We start from the raw sequence: 15714 nt of genomic DNA, 5'->3' as shown, positions 1-15714 counted from the left end.
GGCAAAAGGGCTGGCTTCTGCGGGGACGACGTAGTAAATGGTATATTCTCTCTCTCGCTCTCTCTCTCAGTGTCCATGATCCCTACACTGATAGGGGTTGGGACGCGGTGCTGTTCCCCCACTTGGGGCAGCGTTAAGGTGATAATCAGCTGGACTGCCGGACACGCCACGCCTCCCACCAGAGTGCCGGGATGTCCAAGGCGGGGCTTTTTGCTCCTCCTTGACGCCTTGACTTTTGATCTCGATGGGCAGAGCCAGGATGAGGGCTGTCGTGGAGGGCGGAGGGGGCGGGGGACGCGCAGGGGCGGAGCGCCGGTACTTCTCGGCTTTCCTGGCTGTTGGGGTGGGTACGGCCATGAGGGCTGTCATGGAGAGCGCGTGCACTTCGGAATTCGCAACTGCATCACTGGCTAGGATTACGCTGTTTTCAAGGACAGGCACTTTGCTCACGCTCAGAGGCACTGCTGTTTCTGTCCTTTCTAAAGGGACAACTTTCCACCGGGCGATATAGGTGGTCAAATCCAGCAGCTCAACTTGCATCTCTTCTGCATAGTTTCTGTCCAGAAACGACAAGCTGACCCAAAATCAAAGCAACCCACTTGGGTGACCAGTTCTGACCGGAGCTATTCCTGGAGAAGGACCCCCCCCCCAAATTTTGGCCCAACATTTCCCACTTTATCAGACAAGCCATTAACATCTGCAGGGCTGCCGTCAAGCGTAATGGATGCAGATTCCTGGAGGAAGGATTCCTGGGTGGATGGTGAAGCCGCTTTCTAAACACATCGTTCTAACATACCATCCCTCCAAAAAAATCTGCAGCGCTTCGAGATGCCAGCTAGGGAACCAGAGCGGCTCCAGCCCCTGAGAGGAATATCTTACAACGCTCACATGTGAGTACAGTAAGATATTCCCCTCAGGGGATGCAGCCACTCTTGGGAAGAGCAGAAGGTTCCAAGTTCCCACACTTTGGCATCTCCAAGATGGGGCTGGGAGAGATTCCTGCCTGCCACCTTGGAGAAGCTGCTGCCAGTCTGTGAAGACAGTACTGAGCTAGATGGACCAATGGTCTGACTCAGTATATGGCAGCTTCCTATGTTCCCCAAAAGACCCCAAAGGTAGATAATTTAGGGCAGACAGTCAGAAGCTCCATTTTGGTTGCAAGATTTAATCTATATTGACCAGCAATCCTTGAAAGCCAACTTCAGGGAAGATTCCTTCTATACCAGACCCTACTTCTCCCTTCCACAGTCTTGGAGTTACCACACATGAGACCACCTATTGCAGCACATCTATTCTGCATAAGCTTTTCAGTTCACACCAAGATGATCAGTAAGCAGAATTGTAAACTTTTACATGCAAACCTTTATTGTAAATTATAAACATAAATCCTTAAAAATATTAAAATGCATAGCTTCATAAGATAGTATAGCCACCGGTCTCCAGAGGAAAGAGACCCTAGTGTTGTCCTGTAAATTTCAGGTAGGAGTCTTTGGCTCCATGTCACATTACAAGTTTAGATCTAACTTTTCATCCTTCTGTCCCAGTTTTTTTTTTAAATGTGTCCTTATCTATGCTCTAGAACAGCAGAAATTGGTTTATTTCGTCTCTATATGGTTTGCATTGCCAGCAGTGATTAGGATATTGACAAAGTGTATCTGATCAGACCTGGGCAATTTGAGAGGAAAGCGTCTATCACTCCTTGGCTAACCGCACAGTAACAGTGGATCTCTTTCAAATGCACACATTTCTTGGCCAGCTGTATGAGCGAGGCATTGAGCTCGTTAGATGGGTTGGTGTCAAGGACCAGCCTCTCCAATGTCCTACTGTAGTTGTCAGAAACCAACTGAATAGGTCTGACCATGTTTGTAAAGATGTTAAACTGCAGAGCAGCAATGGGAATATCTGGCATTAAAATCAGAGGCACGATCCATCTAGGAACTGTGAGACCAAACTCCAACCCGACACGGAGCTGTGGGTGCTTCTCAGTCAGAGCAGACCAAAGCTCTTCTGGGATGTACCACCTCAAGTCCTCACAGTAGATGTCCAAGAAGTGTAAGGGGCCTCTGCTTGGCTTTAACAGTTCTTGAAATACTTCCTCAGAGAGGGTAGCATGCTGGACCCCCAACACAGACAATTTTGGACAAGTCTGCAGAACCTCTGCAATGGTCTCTGGCTCAAGGCGATTTATTCCAGAGGCAGCGTTGTTGATTAGCAAGGTGTGCAGATTCGGGCTGCTGGTTGCAATCAGTTGGACCAGCTGATTATTCAGAGGGAAAGGTGTGCATCAGAAATCTATATACTGAAGATCAAGCCTGCCCCTGAGCAGGCAGAGCCGGAAGGTATACAGAATGTCTGGGCCAGAACAGGTGTAAGGGGTCTCTCCACAGCATTCAATACTCAGAGCCCGCACCTTGTGTCTCTGCCAAGTCAGCATGTATAAAATCTGAATGGCATGCCTCTGGCTGACTTCCCCGGACAGATCAAGCACAATCTTCAGGTGTTCAATATGGCTCAGGAACTGCTGTAGGCGCTGCAGCAAGCATTTCTTATTCATCTCCTCTGTGTTGCAACTGAAGGAAGATGTGGGGGGCGAAGGGGGGGGGAGAGAAGTCATATCGGCATCAGTGCTGCAGCTGCTGCAAGTGAAAGCTTTAGTATGTCTTCTGGAAAAGCTGTAATTGCTCATTATTGGTATCCATTCTAAAATAAGCCATCATCCTGCAAACCCAGTGGTTAGGCAACCCCATCCAGATTGTGAAGAGGAGTCATCCTTACGGAGATCCTTCCTTCCTGACTTAAAATACTGAAAGCCTCACATGGACACTTCCCGCCCCGAACAGAGGTCAGTCTAGAAGACCTCCAAGGTCCCTCCCAGTGCCAACATTCCATGAAATGAACAGAAGGGCTGCAAGAGATGTCTTTCTGGGATCCTGCCTCTTACTCTGATCAGTGGTTCAAGGGTGGCTCCAGAGGGGAGGCAAGAGAAGTAGCCCCATTTCTGTTTGAGAAACCTAAGATGTGGGACACAGCTCGCCCACCCAGAAATGTACTCTGCTCCTTCTGTGCCCCCCTCAAGCTTTTCTACTCCAGGGGTTCCCAGCTGAGTCCCCAAATGTTAGAACCATCGGAACCTGCCACATACCAATGCATTAATTACAACTGAAGAGAATATTTCAGATAATTATTCTACCCATGAAATTAAGTACATTGGCAAACAACTGCAACAGACCGCCTCTTCTTACTCAATCTCAGTAAACTTCCAAGCAGAATGGACAGAAGCTGCTGCAGCCCAGCACTGGCAGATGGAGAAGGCCGTGTGTCTGTCTTCCAAAGACAAGAAGGAAAATATGTGGGCCAGGATTTCTTCAGGGACATAGTTCCAGAAGTCCAGGACAAGTGTGGACATCTCTTTGGAGCAGCAGGCTGAAGGTTCCAAACGTGGATTAATCCTCACTGAAAAACAAGTTTGCCCACAAAGGAAACGTTGCCTGAAATACAGACCAAATCCTGTTGATACTATTCTAAAGAGGGATGCAACTGAAATTCTGTTGATACTACTCTAAGTAAGTATGTGCAAATTGATTCAGCTACAAATCGATCTGTACCCGAATCTAGCTGATTGAGGTGATTTGGAGACAAAGCAAATAACCCCTGTGGTCCATTGGCTAGATTCTGATCCAAATTGAATCATGCCTGATTCAATTCAGATTGATTTGAGATCCAGATCCCTCCTATTAATTTTCCCAGATTCCCAGCTTTAATTTTAATTTTGATTTTTTTAAGCTAAGCTCTAGTCCTTGTAGAAGTGGACTTATGGAGCAAAATGTGTGGTCACTATTTTTCAAGTGTTTGGATTCTTTGGTGTATAATAACTTTCCCTCAATGAATCCCGATGAGGATTCATTACACACCTTCATTTCTTCTATTCATTCTGACTTTCTTTTGGACAGTGGAATAACATAGGAAGCAGCCATATACTGAGTCCGACCATTGGCCTATCTAGCTCAGCATTGTCTTCACAGACTGGCAGCAGCTTCTCCAAGGTTGCAGTCAGGAATCTCTCTCAGCCCTATCTTGGAGATGGCCACCAGGGAGGGAACTTGGAACCTTCTGCTCTTCCCAAGAGTGGCTCCATCCCCGAAGGGGAATCTCTTCCAGTGCTCACACTTCTAGTCTCCCATTAATATGCAACCAGGGTGGACCCTACTTAGCTTAGGGGACAAGTCATGCTGGCTACCACAAGGCCAGCTCTCCTCCCATGACAGTGCCAACTGTAACTGCCATGTGTGCCAACTACACCCCACCCCCACCCGCAAGTCAGTGGGGTACTACTCAGTTTATGTTCTAGGTTTTTTTTCAAGTGTTTAGACTCTTTGGTGTCTAGTAACCTTTCCTCATAATGAATCCCTATGAGGATTCATTATATACCAAAGAGTTTAAACACCTCAAAAATTCCTAAAATATTGATTGATTCATTCATTCATTTATATACCACCTTTTGTTAAAAGACAAATATAAACTGAGTAAGTGGCTTGTGGGGTAGTTGGAACATGGGACACCACTGATTCCCCACCCCTACCTGCAAAGCAGTGGGGTCAAAATGAACAGAAGAAATGAAGGTGTGTAATGGAGACATAAAATAATCTAAGCACTTCAAAAAATACCTTTAAAATAATCTGAGTACCCCAGTGTGTGTGTGTGGGGGGGGGTAGCTGACACATGGCAATTGACAGTTGGCACTGTCCAGTAATAGCAGAAAGGAACAGAAGAAATGAAAGCGTATAATGAATCCTCATAGGGATTCATTATGAGGAAAAGTTATTGCACACCAAAGAATCTAAACATTTCAATATTCCTAAAAATTAAAGTGAGTACTCCACTGACTTGCAGGTGGGGGTGGGGTGTAGTTGGCACATGGCAGTTGGCAGTTGGCACTGTCCAGTGACAGTCAAAATGAACAGAAGAAATGAAGGTGTGCAATGAATCTTCATCCTCAGGACTGCTACTGGGGGAGAAAGACCACACCATGCATGATTTTATAGACCCCTATCATGTCTCCCCACAGTTGTCTTTTTTCCTAAACTAAAAAGCCCCAGGTGTTGTAGCCTTGCCTCGTAAGGAAGGTGCTCCATCTTGGTTGCCCTCTTCTGCACCTTTTCCAGTTCTACAATGTCCTTTTTCAGATGTGGTGACCAGAATTATACACAGTACTCCAGGTGTGGACGCACCATAGTTTTGCATAAGGGTATTATAATATTAGCAGTTTTATTTTCAATCCCCTTCTTAATGATCCCTAGCATAGAAATAACCTTTTTCACAGCTGCCGCACATTGAGTCAACGCTTTCAGTGAGCTGTCCACCTGACCTCAAGATCCCTCTCCTGGTCAGTCACTGACAGCTCAGATCCCATCAGCATATACTTGAAGCTGGGGTTTTTCATCCCAATGTGTATCACTTTACACTTGCCAACACTGAACTGCATTTGTCACTTTGTCGCCGACTCACCCAGTTTGGAGAGATCCTTTTGGAGCTCCTCATAATCTGTTTGGGATTTCACTGTCTTAAATCATTTGGTGTCATCTGCAAACTTAGCCACCTTACTGCTTACCTGAACTTGTAGATCATTTATTATTAGATTTAAAAGCATCAATCCCAGTACAGATCCCTGGGGGACCCCACTTCTTACTTCCCTCCATTGTGAAAACTCTCAATTTATACCCACCCTCTGTTTCTTGTCCTTCAACCAGTTACCAATCCACACATGTAATTGTTCCCTCATCCCATGACTGCTAAGTTTTTTCAAGAGTCTTTGATGAGGAACTTTGCCGAAAGCTTTTTGGAAGTCCAGGTGTACTAAGTCAACCAGATCACCTTTATCCACACACCTGTTGACACTCTCAAAGACCTCCAAAAAGGTTCACGAGGCAAGATTTACCTTTGTAGAAGTCATGCTGGTTCTCCCCCAGTAGGGCCTGTTCCTCTATGTAGAAAAGTAAAGTGTGCTGTTGAGTCGGTGTCCTGGTGCCCAAAGAGCCCTGGGGTAGTCTTGGGTAGAATACAGGAGGGGTTGACCATTGCTTCCTCCCACAGAGTATGAGCTGATGCCCTTCAGCACCTTCCTATATCACTGCTGCCTAATATAGGAGTTCCCCATATTCTCGGAAACACGCCAGCAGGGATTCGAACCAACAGCCTCCTGCTCTCTAGGCAGGTTGCTTCCCCACGCTTAACAATGTTATCCTTGAGGATGCTTTCCATCAATTTGCCTGGAACAGACATTAAGCTAACCGGCCTGTAATTCCCCAGATCGCCCCTGGATCCCTTTTTGAAAATCGGAGTTACACCTTGTCGTTGGTCTACACCTCCCTTCCAACCCTGCCAAAGTCATTGTGGCTGGGGATGATGGGTTATGTAGTACAATAACATCTGGAGACCCAAGGTTTGATGGGTAGCAGCTGGCCCTTCCTTCACAGACTCCTGCAGATTAATCGATACAGAACCAAGTAAAAGCCCACCCAGCCCGCACTAGAAACAACGAGGAAAGTGGGGCGCAGGTGCTTGAGAGCTCACACCTGGAACCCCTAAGTTCTGAAAGCAGCCTTTGTCTGGACGAGGGGCCAGAGACTCTAGAGAGAGCAACAAACCCCCCACGCCTCACTCAGCAAGAAAGTTTCTTCCTTTACCTCCAGCGGGCTCTTTGCAGTGCAGGGAAAACAGCAGCCCGTGACCGACCTTGACCAGCCGGCGCCTTTTCTGCCTGCAGCAGAACTCCGCGCGGCCGCGGGGCGCACGTGCCTGCCATTGGGCGCTGCGGTCGGACTGCGCAGGCGTGTCCTGGGGAGCTGTTCGCCTGGGGGAGTTAACCCATTCACCCCCGCCTCGGACCTGCGGAAAGAGAGGGCACACCCGGGGTGGATAAGGTGAGAAGGCAAAGAGGTTGGGTGGCTTTTGCGCGGACATGGTAAACTGCCTTGTAAATTGCCCTTTTTAAAAAGGCGTCCATCCCAACACGGGTGGGGTGTGGGGGTGTTTAGGGTGGCCAGCTGGTCTCTCCACTCCTCCCACCAGAGCGCTGGGATTTTAAAGGCAAGGCTTTTCTCTCCTCCTCGACTTCTGATCTCAAGGGGAAGAGCCAGGATTGAGCTATTTTCAAGAACACTCTGCTCACGCTCAGAGGCTCTTTCTAAAGGCACAGCATTCCAACGGGCTCTAGGAGGTCAAATCCAGGCCAGCTCAACTGGCACCTCTCCCAGCACAGTTCCGGTCCAAAAATGACAAGTTTGCCTGAAATCACAGCAAAGTCGGAAGGAAGAGGGGCACCCCCTCACAAGCTGCCAGGTCTAACTGTTCCTGGAGATCCCGCCCCCAGTTCTGCCTCCAGTATTTTTGTTCAACCTTTCCCACCATCTCAAGGCATTAAAATCTCCAGGGTTACGTTTAAGATTGACGCTGATTCCTGAGGACTCCCGGAACTCTAAAGGTAAAGTGAAACTAGCTGGGTGACTCTGGGCCAGTCACTTCTCTCTCAGCCTAACCTACTTCACAGGGTTGCTGTGAAAGAGAAACTCAAGTATGTAGTACACCGCTCTGGGCTCCTTGGCGGAAGAGCGGGATATAAATGTAATAATAATAATAATAATAAAGTGTGCCGTTGAGTCGGTGTCGACTCCTGGCGACCACAGAGCCCTGTGGTTTTCTTTGACAGAATACAGGAGGGGTTTACCATTGGCTCCTCCCGTGCAGAATGAGATGATGCATTTCAGTATCTTCCTCTAATCGCTGCTGCCCAATATAGTACCAGCGGGGATTCGAACTGGCAACCTTCTGCTTGTTAGTCAAGCATTGCAGTTCCCAAAGAGGATAAAGGAGAGGCAGAAGAAAAAGGTTTCACCAGAATATAATTAGCACATTTTAAAACACTTTGTTCTTCCACCACCACCCCTGCAGGGTAGGGCTCCCAGCTTTGGGCCCCCAGATGTGGAACTACAACCCCCATCACTTCCTGCTGCAATGGTTGGCTAATGAAACTGGGATTGATGAGAGTTGTAGTAGAACACCACCTGGGGACCCCACCATTGTGAACCCCTGCACAAGTGTGCTTCAGATTGGACCATGAATGAATGAACAAGCAAATAAAACAAAGGAGGGAGTGATAATTGACAGGTCATGGATGATAGCACTTTTGGAGAGCTGGCCTTCTGGTAGAAGAAAATGGCAATTGTCCCCTTTGCTAAGCAGGCTTCAACTTAGTTTGCATTTGGATGGGTGATGGCAAGAACTCAGAAAGCAAAGAATTTGCATAATGAGACATCTTGAACAGCTAACTTCACAGTAGCTTCCCCCCACCTTTCCAACACCTTGGTCTTGCCACACATGATAACACCTGTTGCAAACAGACTATTTGGCATAAGCTTTTGACACCAAGAAGAATATTATGCAGAATTGTAAAGTTTTACATGCAAACCTTTATTTCAAATCATTAAAAATATTAAAATGCATAGCTTCATAAAATATTTTTAACACCAGTCTCCAGAGGAAAGAGACTTGTGTACTGTCCCGTCAAACTCAATTAAGCATCTTGGGCTCCATGTCAGATTATAAGTTTAGCGTCTAACACTGCTCCACCTTCTGCCACAGTTACTTTTTGGATATGTCCATCTCTCTGCTCTGGAGCAGAGGTTTCAGAAGCAAGACTTCACCTCTGTACGGTTTGCACTGCCAGCAGTGATTAGTGCGTTGACAAAGTGTATCTGATCAGAGCTGGGCAATTTGAGAGGAAAGCATCTCTCACCCCTTGGCTAACTGTACAGGAACAGTGAATTTCTTTCAAATGCACACATGTCCTTGCCATCTCTATGAGAGCGAGACTGAGAGCATTGGATGGGTTGGTGTCAAGGACCAGCTTCTCCAAAGTCCTGCTGTAGTTTGCAGTGACAAACCGAATCTGTCTCGCCATGTATATAAAGGTGTTAAATTGCATAGCAGCTACGGGAATATTTGGCTTTAAAATTGGAGGTATTTGCCAAGGAGTGACCAGGAAGCTCAATTCCAACCCGACACGGAGCTGTGGGTGTTTCTCAGTCAGAGCAGACCAAAGCTCTTCAGGGATGTCATGGTCCAGGCCATCACAGAAGATGTCCAAGAACAAGAAGGGTCCTCGGCTTGGCTTCAACAATTCTTGAAGGACATCCTCAGAGAGGGTGGCTTGATGAACACCCAATGAAGATAATTTAGGACAAGTTCTCAGAACCTCAATGATGGTCTCTGGCTTGAGGACCGTTACTCTACAGGCATAATTGTTGATAAACAAAGTGTGCAGATTTGGGCTGCTGGTTGCAGTCAGTTGGACTGTCTCACTGTCCAGCATAAAAGATGTTTGTCGAAAGTCAATATACTGGAGATCAAGGTTGCCCCTGCGCAGGAAGAGTCTGAAGGAATACAGGATGTCCGGGCCAGAATAGGCATAAGGGCTCTCTCCACAGTAGACAATGCACAGTGCCTGCAGCGTGTAGCTCTTCTGAGTCAGTTTGTCTAAAATCTGAGTGACCTGCCTCCGAAATCGCTCCTGGCACTGATCAAGTATGATCTTCAGGTGTTTGATATGGCACAGGTACTGGTGCAGTCTCTCCAACATGCACCCATTATCCATACCTTCTGTGTTGCAACTGAAAAGAGATTGGGAAAGAAGTCATGCCAGCATCAGTGCTGGAATTACTACAGCAAGGGAAAGCTTTAGTATCTGCCCAGGAATGCTGTCTTTAATAATTATTTGCATTGCATTCAATCTAGAATTAGGAACCATCCTGCAACCCCAGTGTATGTGCAACCCCATCCAGATTGTGATAAGGTGTCCTCTCATGGAGATACCTCCTTCCTGCCCCCAAATACTGAAAGCCTCAAAGAGACACCCGCACGGAACAGAGATCAGACTAGAAGACCTCAAGCATACCTCCCAACTCTAACGTTCCATGACATGAACAGAAGGGCTGCAATTGATGTGATTTCCGGATTGTGCATCTTACTATTTCCAGCTAGACCAGAGGTTCGAGGGTGACTCTAGAGGGGCATCGAGAGTGGGCCAGTGAGCCCTCAGAGAAGTAACCCAATTTCTGTTTGAGAAATCTAAGATGTGGGGCCAGGGCAGAGGCGTAACTAGGGAAAACGGCGCCCGGGGCAAGCACTGAAATGGCGCGCCCCCCACCCCCCACATACTACATTATACTTAGGTTTTTCCTCACAAGCGCCCGCCGCCGCCAAGCCAGGCCACTGACTGGCCGCCAGGCGCCAGCAAAGCAATGGGGGCGGCACGGGCGGCGTGGAAGGAACCGTTCATGGGGGAGGGGGCACCAACACTCTCCCTTGACTGCTGCAGCGCTGCTGCACTGAGCAGGAAACATTTGTATTAACAAAAAAATTAAAAAAAATTAAAACAATTTTTTTTGTCATGGCGGCGCCCCCCACGTGACCAGAAAAGATGGCGCCCGGGGCACGTGCCCCCCCCTGCCCCCCCTGTAGTTAGGGGCATAGCTAGGGGAGAGGGGGTCCGTGTTCATCCCTCTCTCTGGTGGCCCCCCAGTGTGAGGTAGATAATGAAGAAAATAGGGAGGTATGGATCTGGAGGGCCCTCAGGAGCTGGGGGCCCGTGTTCTTTGAACCCTTTTGCCTAAATATAACTATGCCCCTGTGTGGGGCACAGCTGAGCTCACCCACCCAAAAACCTACTTGGTCCCTTCTGTGTCCCCTTCAAACTGTTTCTGGTGATGCCACTGCAGAAGTTCCAAGCTGAGTCCCCAAATGTTGTTGGACCACAACTCCCATCATCACGATCAAAGGCCGTTATGGCTGGTGGTGATGGGAGTTGTAATCCTGCAATGTCTGGTTGGGAGAAGGTTGGAAACTCCCTGGTCTAGACTAGAAATAGCCACCCTGAATTCTCAGGGAATACTCCCTTTAGGAAAAGGGGGACCACAACACTACAACCAAAGGATGCTTTGTCTCTGTAATAAGTTCTCTCTTCTGGGAGATCCAAGTTTGGGTCAAGCACCCCTAGCTATAGAATCAAGTTAATGAGGCTCAGCTGGTAATTAATTCCTGCTTTGCCTTGCTCATTTTTAACCTTTGGGTGTGCTCAGGTAAGTCACTATTCCTCAGCCAGGATTCCTCATCTGTAAATCTCAACACAGCCACGTAACCACCCCAGCAAGACACCTCTTTGTCCATGAATCAGGCCTACAAATCCAAGCACAGCAGGAACACACTGAAAGCCTTGCAATGCAGTCACCTATTTTCTATCTTTAGGGGTGAAGCCCTTGTCAAACATCGCAATGAAAATTTGTCCCCCAGATGGTACAGACTGACCACCCCTCGTGCACTCTTACAAGGATTTCCAAGCCCCCATTTGACTCTGAAACCAACCACTGCAGAGACCACCCCTTCTTACCGGATCTCGGTAAAGCTCCAGACAGAAGGGACAGAAACTGCCTTGACCCAGCTTTGGCAGACAGAGAAGGCGGTGTGTCTGTCTTCAAAAGGCAAGTAGGAAAACACATGGGCCAGGATTTCTTCAGGGACACAGTTCCAGAAGTCCAGGACAAGTGTGGACATCTCTTTGGAGCAGCTGGCTGTAGATTCTAAAGGTGGATTAAAACTTACTGAAAAACAAGTTGGCCCACGAAGGAAACATCATCTGAAATATGGACCAAACCCAGGATAATATTATGTTGATACAGTTGCAAAGAACAATGCACACAAATGTTTCTGAGGTGAAAACATGACAAATTTGCTTTTAACGGCCACAAGACAATGTGGTCTGGTGGATGGGATTCTGTTCAGTAGAAGGCAAGGACCCTGAAAAACTGTGGTGTGCTAAATTGTGAATTTGCTACAGGATGAATTTGATCCCAACACCACCGTTTCCACTTGAATACAAGAGGGGTGTAGCTATCTCAAGGAGGTCTTTCCAAACTCCCAAATGATCATGGAAATGATTCAAGAGCCTCCAAGCAAAGTTCAGGAAAAAGATTTCTATAAGTATCCATCAGCATTCCATACCGAAAGCTCCTTGTCAAATCTTGAAATAACAGGAATCACAAATGGGATTTCCTTCATGTGGTGGAACCCCTGCCAGTTCTAACAGAGGATGAAATGAAGATTGGAAGACATTCTGAACCCTCCCCAAGTTTCAAAAATGCAAATGCCTCTGGACTGAAGGCCATGTTTAAGTCAGAAAATCATGCGGAATTCACAGTTCTGAGTGCAAGTTCTTTAGATAGGGAAGGAAAGATTGTGCCATCGAGTAAGTGTCGACTCCTGGCAACCACAGAGCCAATGTGGTTTTCTTGATAGAATACATGAGAGGTTTACCATTGCCTTCTCCTGCAGTATGAGATGATGCCTTTCAGCACCTTCCTATATCACTGCTGCCCGATACAGGAGTTTCCCATATTCTGGGAAACACACCAGCGGGGATTTGAACCAACAGCCTCCTGCTCTCTAGGCAGGTTGCTTCCCCACTGCACAACTAGGTGGCGTTCTTTAAATAGTTACACACAAAAGTCAGGAATCCAAGGTCTTCCATTCAGTGCCAACCCCAAGATCTAATTCTTACATCTCTCACTCAGGATTGTCTATACTGACGGGCTACACTGAATGGTTTCAGGCAGGAGTCTCTCCCAGCAATACCTGGAGATGCGGCCAGGCTCTCCATCTTCTGCACACAAGGTTCTTTCACTAAACCAGGGGCATTGCGGCAATTGAACAATGGGGGACAAATCTATCCAGGTGACAGATTACTCTTTGGGCTCCCCTTACCAGAGGTGCTCTTACCCATGGACTTCCAGGCATAAGTCCAGGGCCTCCACACACCCTGGGGGGCCCCAAATGCTCCTTAGAGACAGAGGGGTGAGGGAGTGGGGAAAGAAATATGTGGGGTGGGAATATGTTAAGTTGTGTGTTTAAATGTGTCTGCTCATGCTGATTGGCATAAATACACCTGTTTTATATTCTTACATTATTATGAGTTCAGATGCTATTTGTGCCCTCCAGAATGCACATATTAAAAATACTGTGTGTGCCACAGTTGTGCCTGCATGTAGGGGGATGATGCTTAACTCTCTCTCTCTCTCTCTCTCTCTCTCTCTCTCTCTCTCTCTCTCTCTCTCTCTCTCTCTCTCTCTCTCTCTCTTTCTTTCTCCATCCATCCAAAGGCTTTTAGGTCCAGGCTCCAAAGTTACCAAGGTGCACCTCTGCCCTTTACACCACTGAAGAACATGGTGAAAGGGAGCATCATCTTCCCTTTTTATCCCAGGACCCAATCCAACTTTGCTATGCCCTGCACAGAGCCATGGTCCCAATCCCTAGGAGAAATCTCTCTCATAGCACACACATGTAGCCACCCATCCAAATGCAAGCCAAGACAGGCCCCATTGAACAAAGGGGACAATTCATACTCACTAGCCCAAGACCCGCCTAATCCTACTGGGAGCAAAGTTACCAGCTTTGGAGCTAGCAGCTAGGGGTTTCCGACCTGGGGTCAGCTGATGTGGCTGGGCTACACCTCCCATCACTCCCTCCCTGCCAAGACCATTGTGGCTAGGGATGATGGGAGATGTAATCCAACAACCTCTGCAGAGGCAGCCTCTACAGTGCCACGGTTTGATCTGTAGAGGCTGGCACTTATTTCTACAAATTGCCCCTACACCAGCAAGAAACTGGGGGGGAAAGAAAATCGATGGAGTCGTGCAAGGACTTGAGAGGTCCCAACACAAACCAAACACACACATACCCCAGTTTTGAAACCAGCCTCTGTCTGGACCAGAGATCCTCGAGGGAAGCAAGCACGGGATGAGGAAGGAAGCCAGCCTCCGCCCCGCAAGGAAGTGGCTTCTTCCTTTACCTCCAGCCAGCGTCCCACACAGAACAGCGAGAAAAAGCAGCTGTCCGGACCAGCCGACGCCTCTTCTGCGGGCAGCAGGACTCCACGTGGCCGCTGTTGGGCGCACCTGCCCGCCATTGGGCGCCCAGCCTTCACTACGCAGGCGCGGGCTCGGTAGCTGCTCACCTGGCGGAGTTAACTCCTTCATCCCTGGCTCCCACCTGGGGAAGATGAGGGAAACGCTGGACGCAATCGGAGTGAGAAGCGGGGCGCGGTGGGGGGTTAACAAGGAACAGAGCTGTAGATACAGATGAGGGAAAGTGTCCAGCAGCAGCCCTCAGCTATAGTTTGGGGAAGAAGATGGCATCATCCTTCTTTGCAGGGAAGGGAACCCTCTTTTCCCTTCCTTCTCGGATCTTCCGTTCCTCCCTTCCCTTTTCCCTCTCTGCCCCTTTCTGATGTTTCCCCCCATCGATTATGTTTTTCTTTTTCAATGAGAAAAAGTTTGGGAGGAAAAGCTCACAGACTGGGGAGGATGGGGCTGTACCAGAGTCCGGCTTCTAGTTGGTGGGGCGGGGAGGCTTAGAATAAACCCTGCAGGGCTGTTGTGAAGTTTCACCATGTTCCATCTGGACCAGGAGTTCTCAGCGTTGGGTCCCCCCAGATGTTATTGAACTTCAACTCCCATAATTCCCAACCAAAGGCCACTGAGGCTGGGGATTATGGGATATGAAGTCCAATAACATCTGGAGACCCAACATGGAGAATCTCTGGTCTGGCCTGTGGCTTCCTGTCCCATGTATAGATTTTCATGAGAACAATGAGATGTTCTGGGACACCCATTTTCCTAAGGATGTTCCACAACTTGAGCTGGTCGACGCTTGGAGCCTGGCTGGACATTATTCCTGCCCTGCTTCGGTTTGAGATAGTAAGTGCAAAGGTGCCCTTAATTTAATGCAAGTTACTGGATTGTTGTTGGTTGTCAAAGGTGGCATTCCCTAGTTCTTTTTATCATATATCTTTTCAGACCTGTACAATTTAAGAAGAAAGCATCTACCACCACTTGGCTAGCCACACAGGAACAAGGAATCTCTTTCAAATACACACATCTCTTTCCCAGTCTATGAGTGAGGAGTTGAGGTCATTGGATAGGGTGGTGTGCAGGATCAACCTCTCCAAAATTCTGCTGTAACTGTCAGTAACAAACCAAACCTGGTTCACCAGATGCAGAAAGGATGTAAGTTGCAGAGTGGGTACAGCAACATTTGACTTTAGGATCTGAGGTATCATCCGTGTAAGGAGAGCGTGATCAAACTCCAGTCCTGCGTGGAGCCCTGGGTGTTTCTTACTCACTAGACCCCAGAGTTGCCCAGAAGTGCCCTCCTCTAGGCACTCAGAGGTGCTCTTACCGCTGGACTTCCAAGCAGAAGTCCAGGGCCTCCACACCCCCTGGAGCCCCCCCACCCCCACCCAATCCTCTTTAGTCTGTCCTGGGTAGTGTAGTCACTGTGCCGCAGTGTGCTGAAGTGTTTCTGCCAATGCAAATTTGCATCAATATACCTGGTTTATATTCTTACATTCTTGTGAGTTCAGTTGCTGTTTGTGCCCTCAAGAAACCATGTGTTAAAAATACTGCAAGATTATGGTGGGGGTGGGGGGCAGGGCTGCTCAACTTTGGCCTTTCTGCAGAAGTTGAACTACAACTCCCATAATCCCTGGCTATTGCCCATTGTGGCTAGAGATTATGGGAGTGGAGGTCCAAAAACAGCTGGGGGGGGCTAAGTTGAGCAGGCCTGGTGTAGGGGCATGATGCTTAATTTGCAAGGTGATGGTGGGGCTCC

General features: G+C 48.0%; 1 protein-coding gene and 1 pseudogene across 1 annotated transcript; both read right to left on the bottom strand.

The window, feature by feature from the left end:
• Positions 1-1339: 1339 nt before the first annotated feature.
• Positions 1340-6736, bottom strand: LOC128334439 (F-box/LRR-repeat protein 8-like; annotated as a pseudogene).
• A 1706-nt stretch (positions 6737-8442) lies between these two features.
• On the bottom strand, positions 8443-14081 carry LOC128334465 (F-box/LRR-repeat protein 8-like). The gene is made up of 3 exons (XM_053271331.1): positions 13895-14081; positions 11441-11630; positions 8443-9665 (listed from the first exon to the last, which is right to left on the bottom strand). The coding sequence occupies exons 1-3, from the start codon at positions 14079-14081 to the stop codon at positions 8729-8731; spliced, it is 1314 nt and encodes a 437-aa protein (XP_053127306.1). The 3' UTR covers positions 8443-8728.
• Between the last annotated feature and the right edge of the window lie 1633 nt (positions 14082-15714).

This window comes from Hemicordylus capensis, chromosome 9, assembly GCF_027244095.1.
Source record: "Hemicordylus capensis ecotype Gifberg chromosome 9, rHemCap1.1.pri, whole genome shotgun sequence".
NCBI lineage: Eukaryota > Metazoa > Chordata > Lepidosauria > Squamata > Cordylidae > Hemicordylus > Hemicordylus capensis.
This window is presented reverse-complemented; position numbering and strand designations above follow the sequence as displayed.

Excerpts from the sequence above, each read along its gene's own strand:
- LOC128334465 (XM_053271331.1), bottom strand. The coding sequence starts at position 14,081 with ATGAAGGAGTTAACTCCGCCAGGTGAGCAGCTACCGAGCCCGCGCCTG. Across the intron at positions 11,631-13,894 it reads GTGTGGGACGCTGGCTGGAG|AATCTACAGCCAGCTGCTCC; the intron begins GTAAAGGAAGAA and ends ATCCACCTTTAG. Across the intron at positions 9,666-11,440 it reads TGGAGCTTTACCGAGATCCG|TTGCAACACAGAAGGTATGG; the intron begins GTAAGAAGGGGT and ends ATCTCTTTTCAG.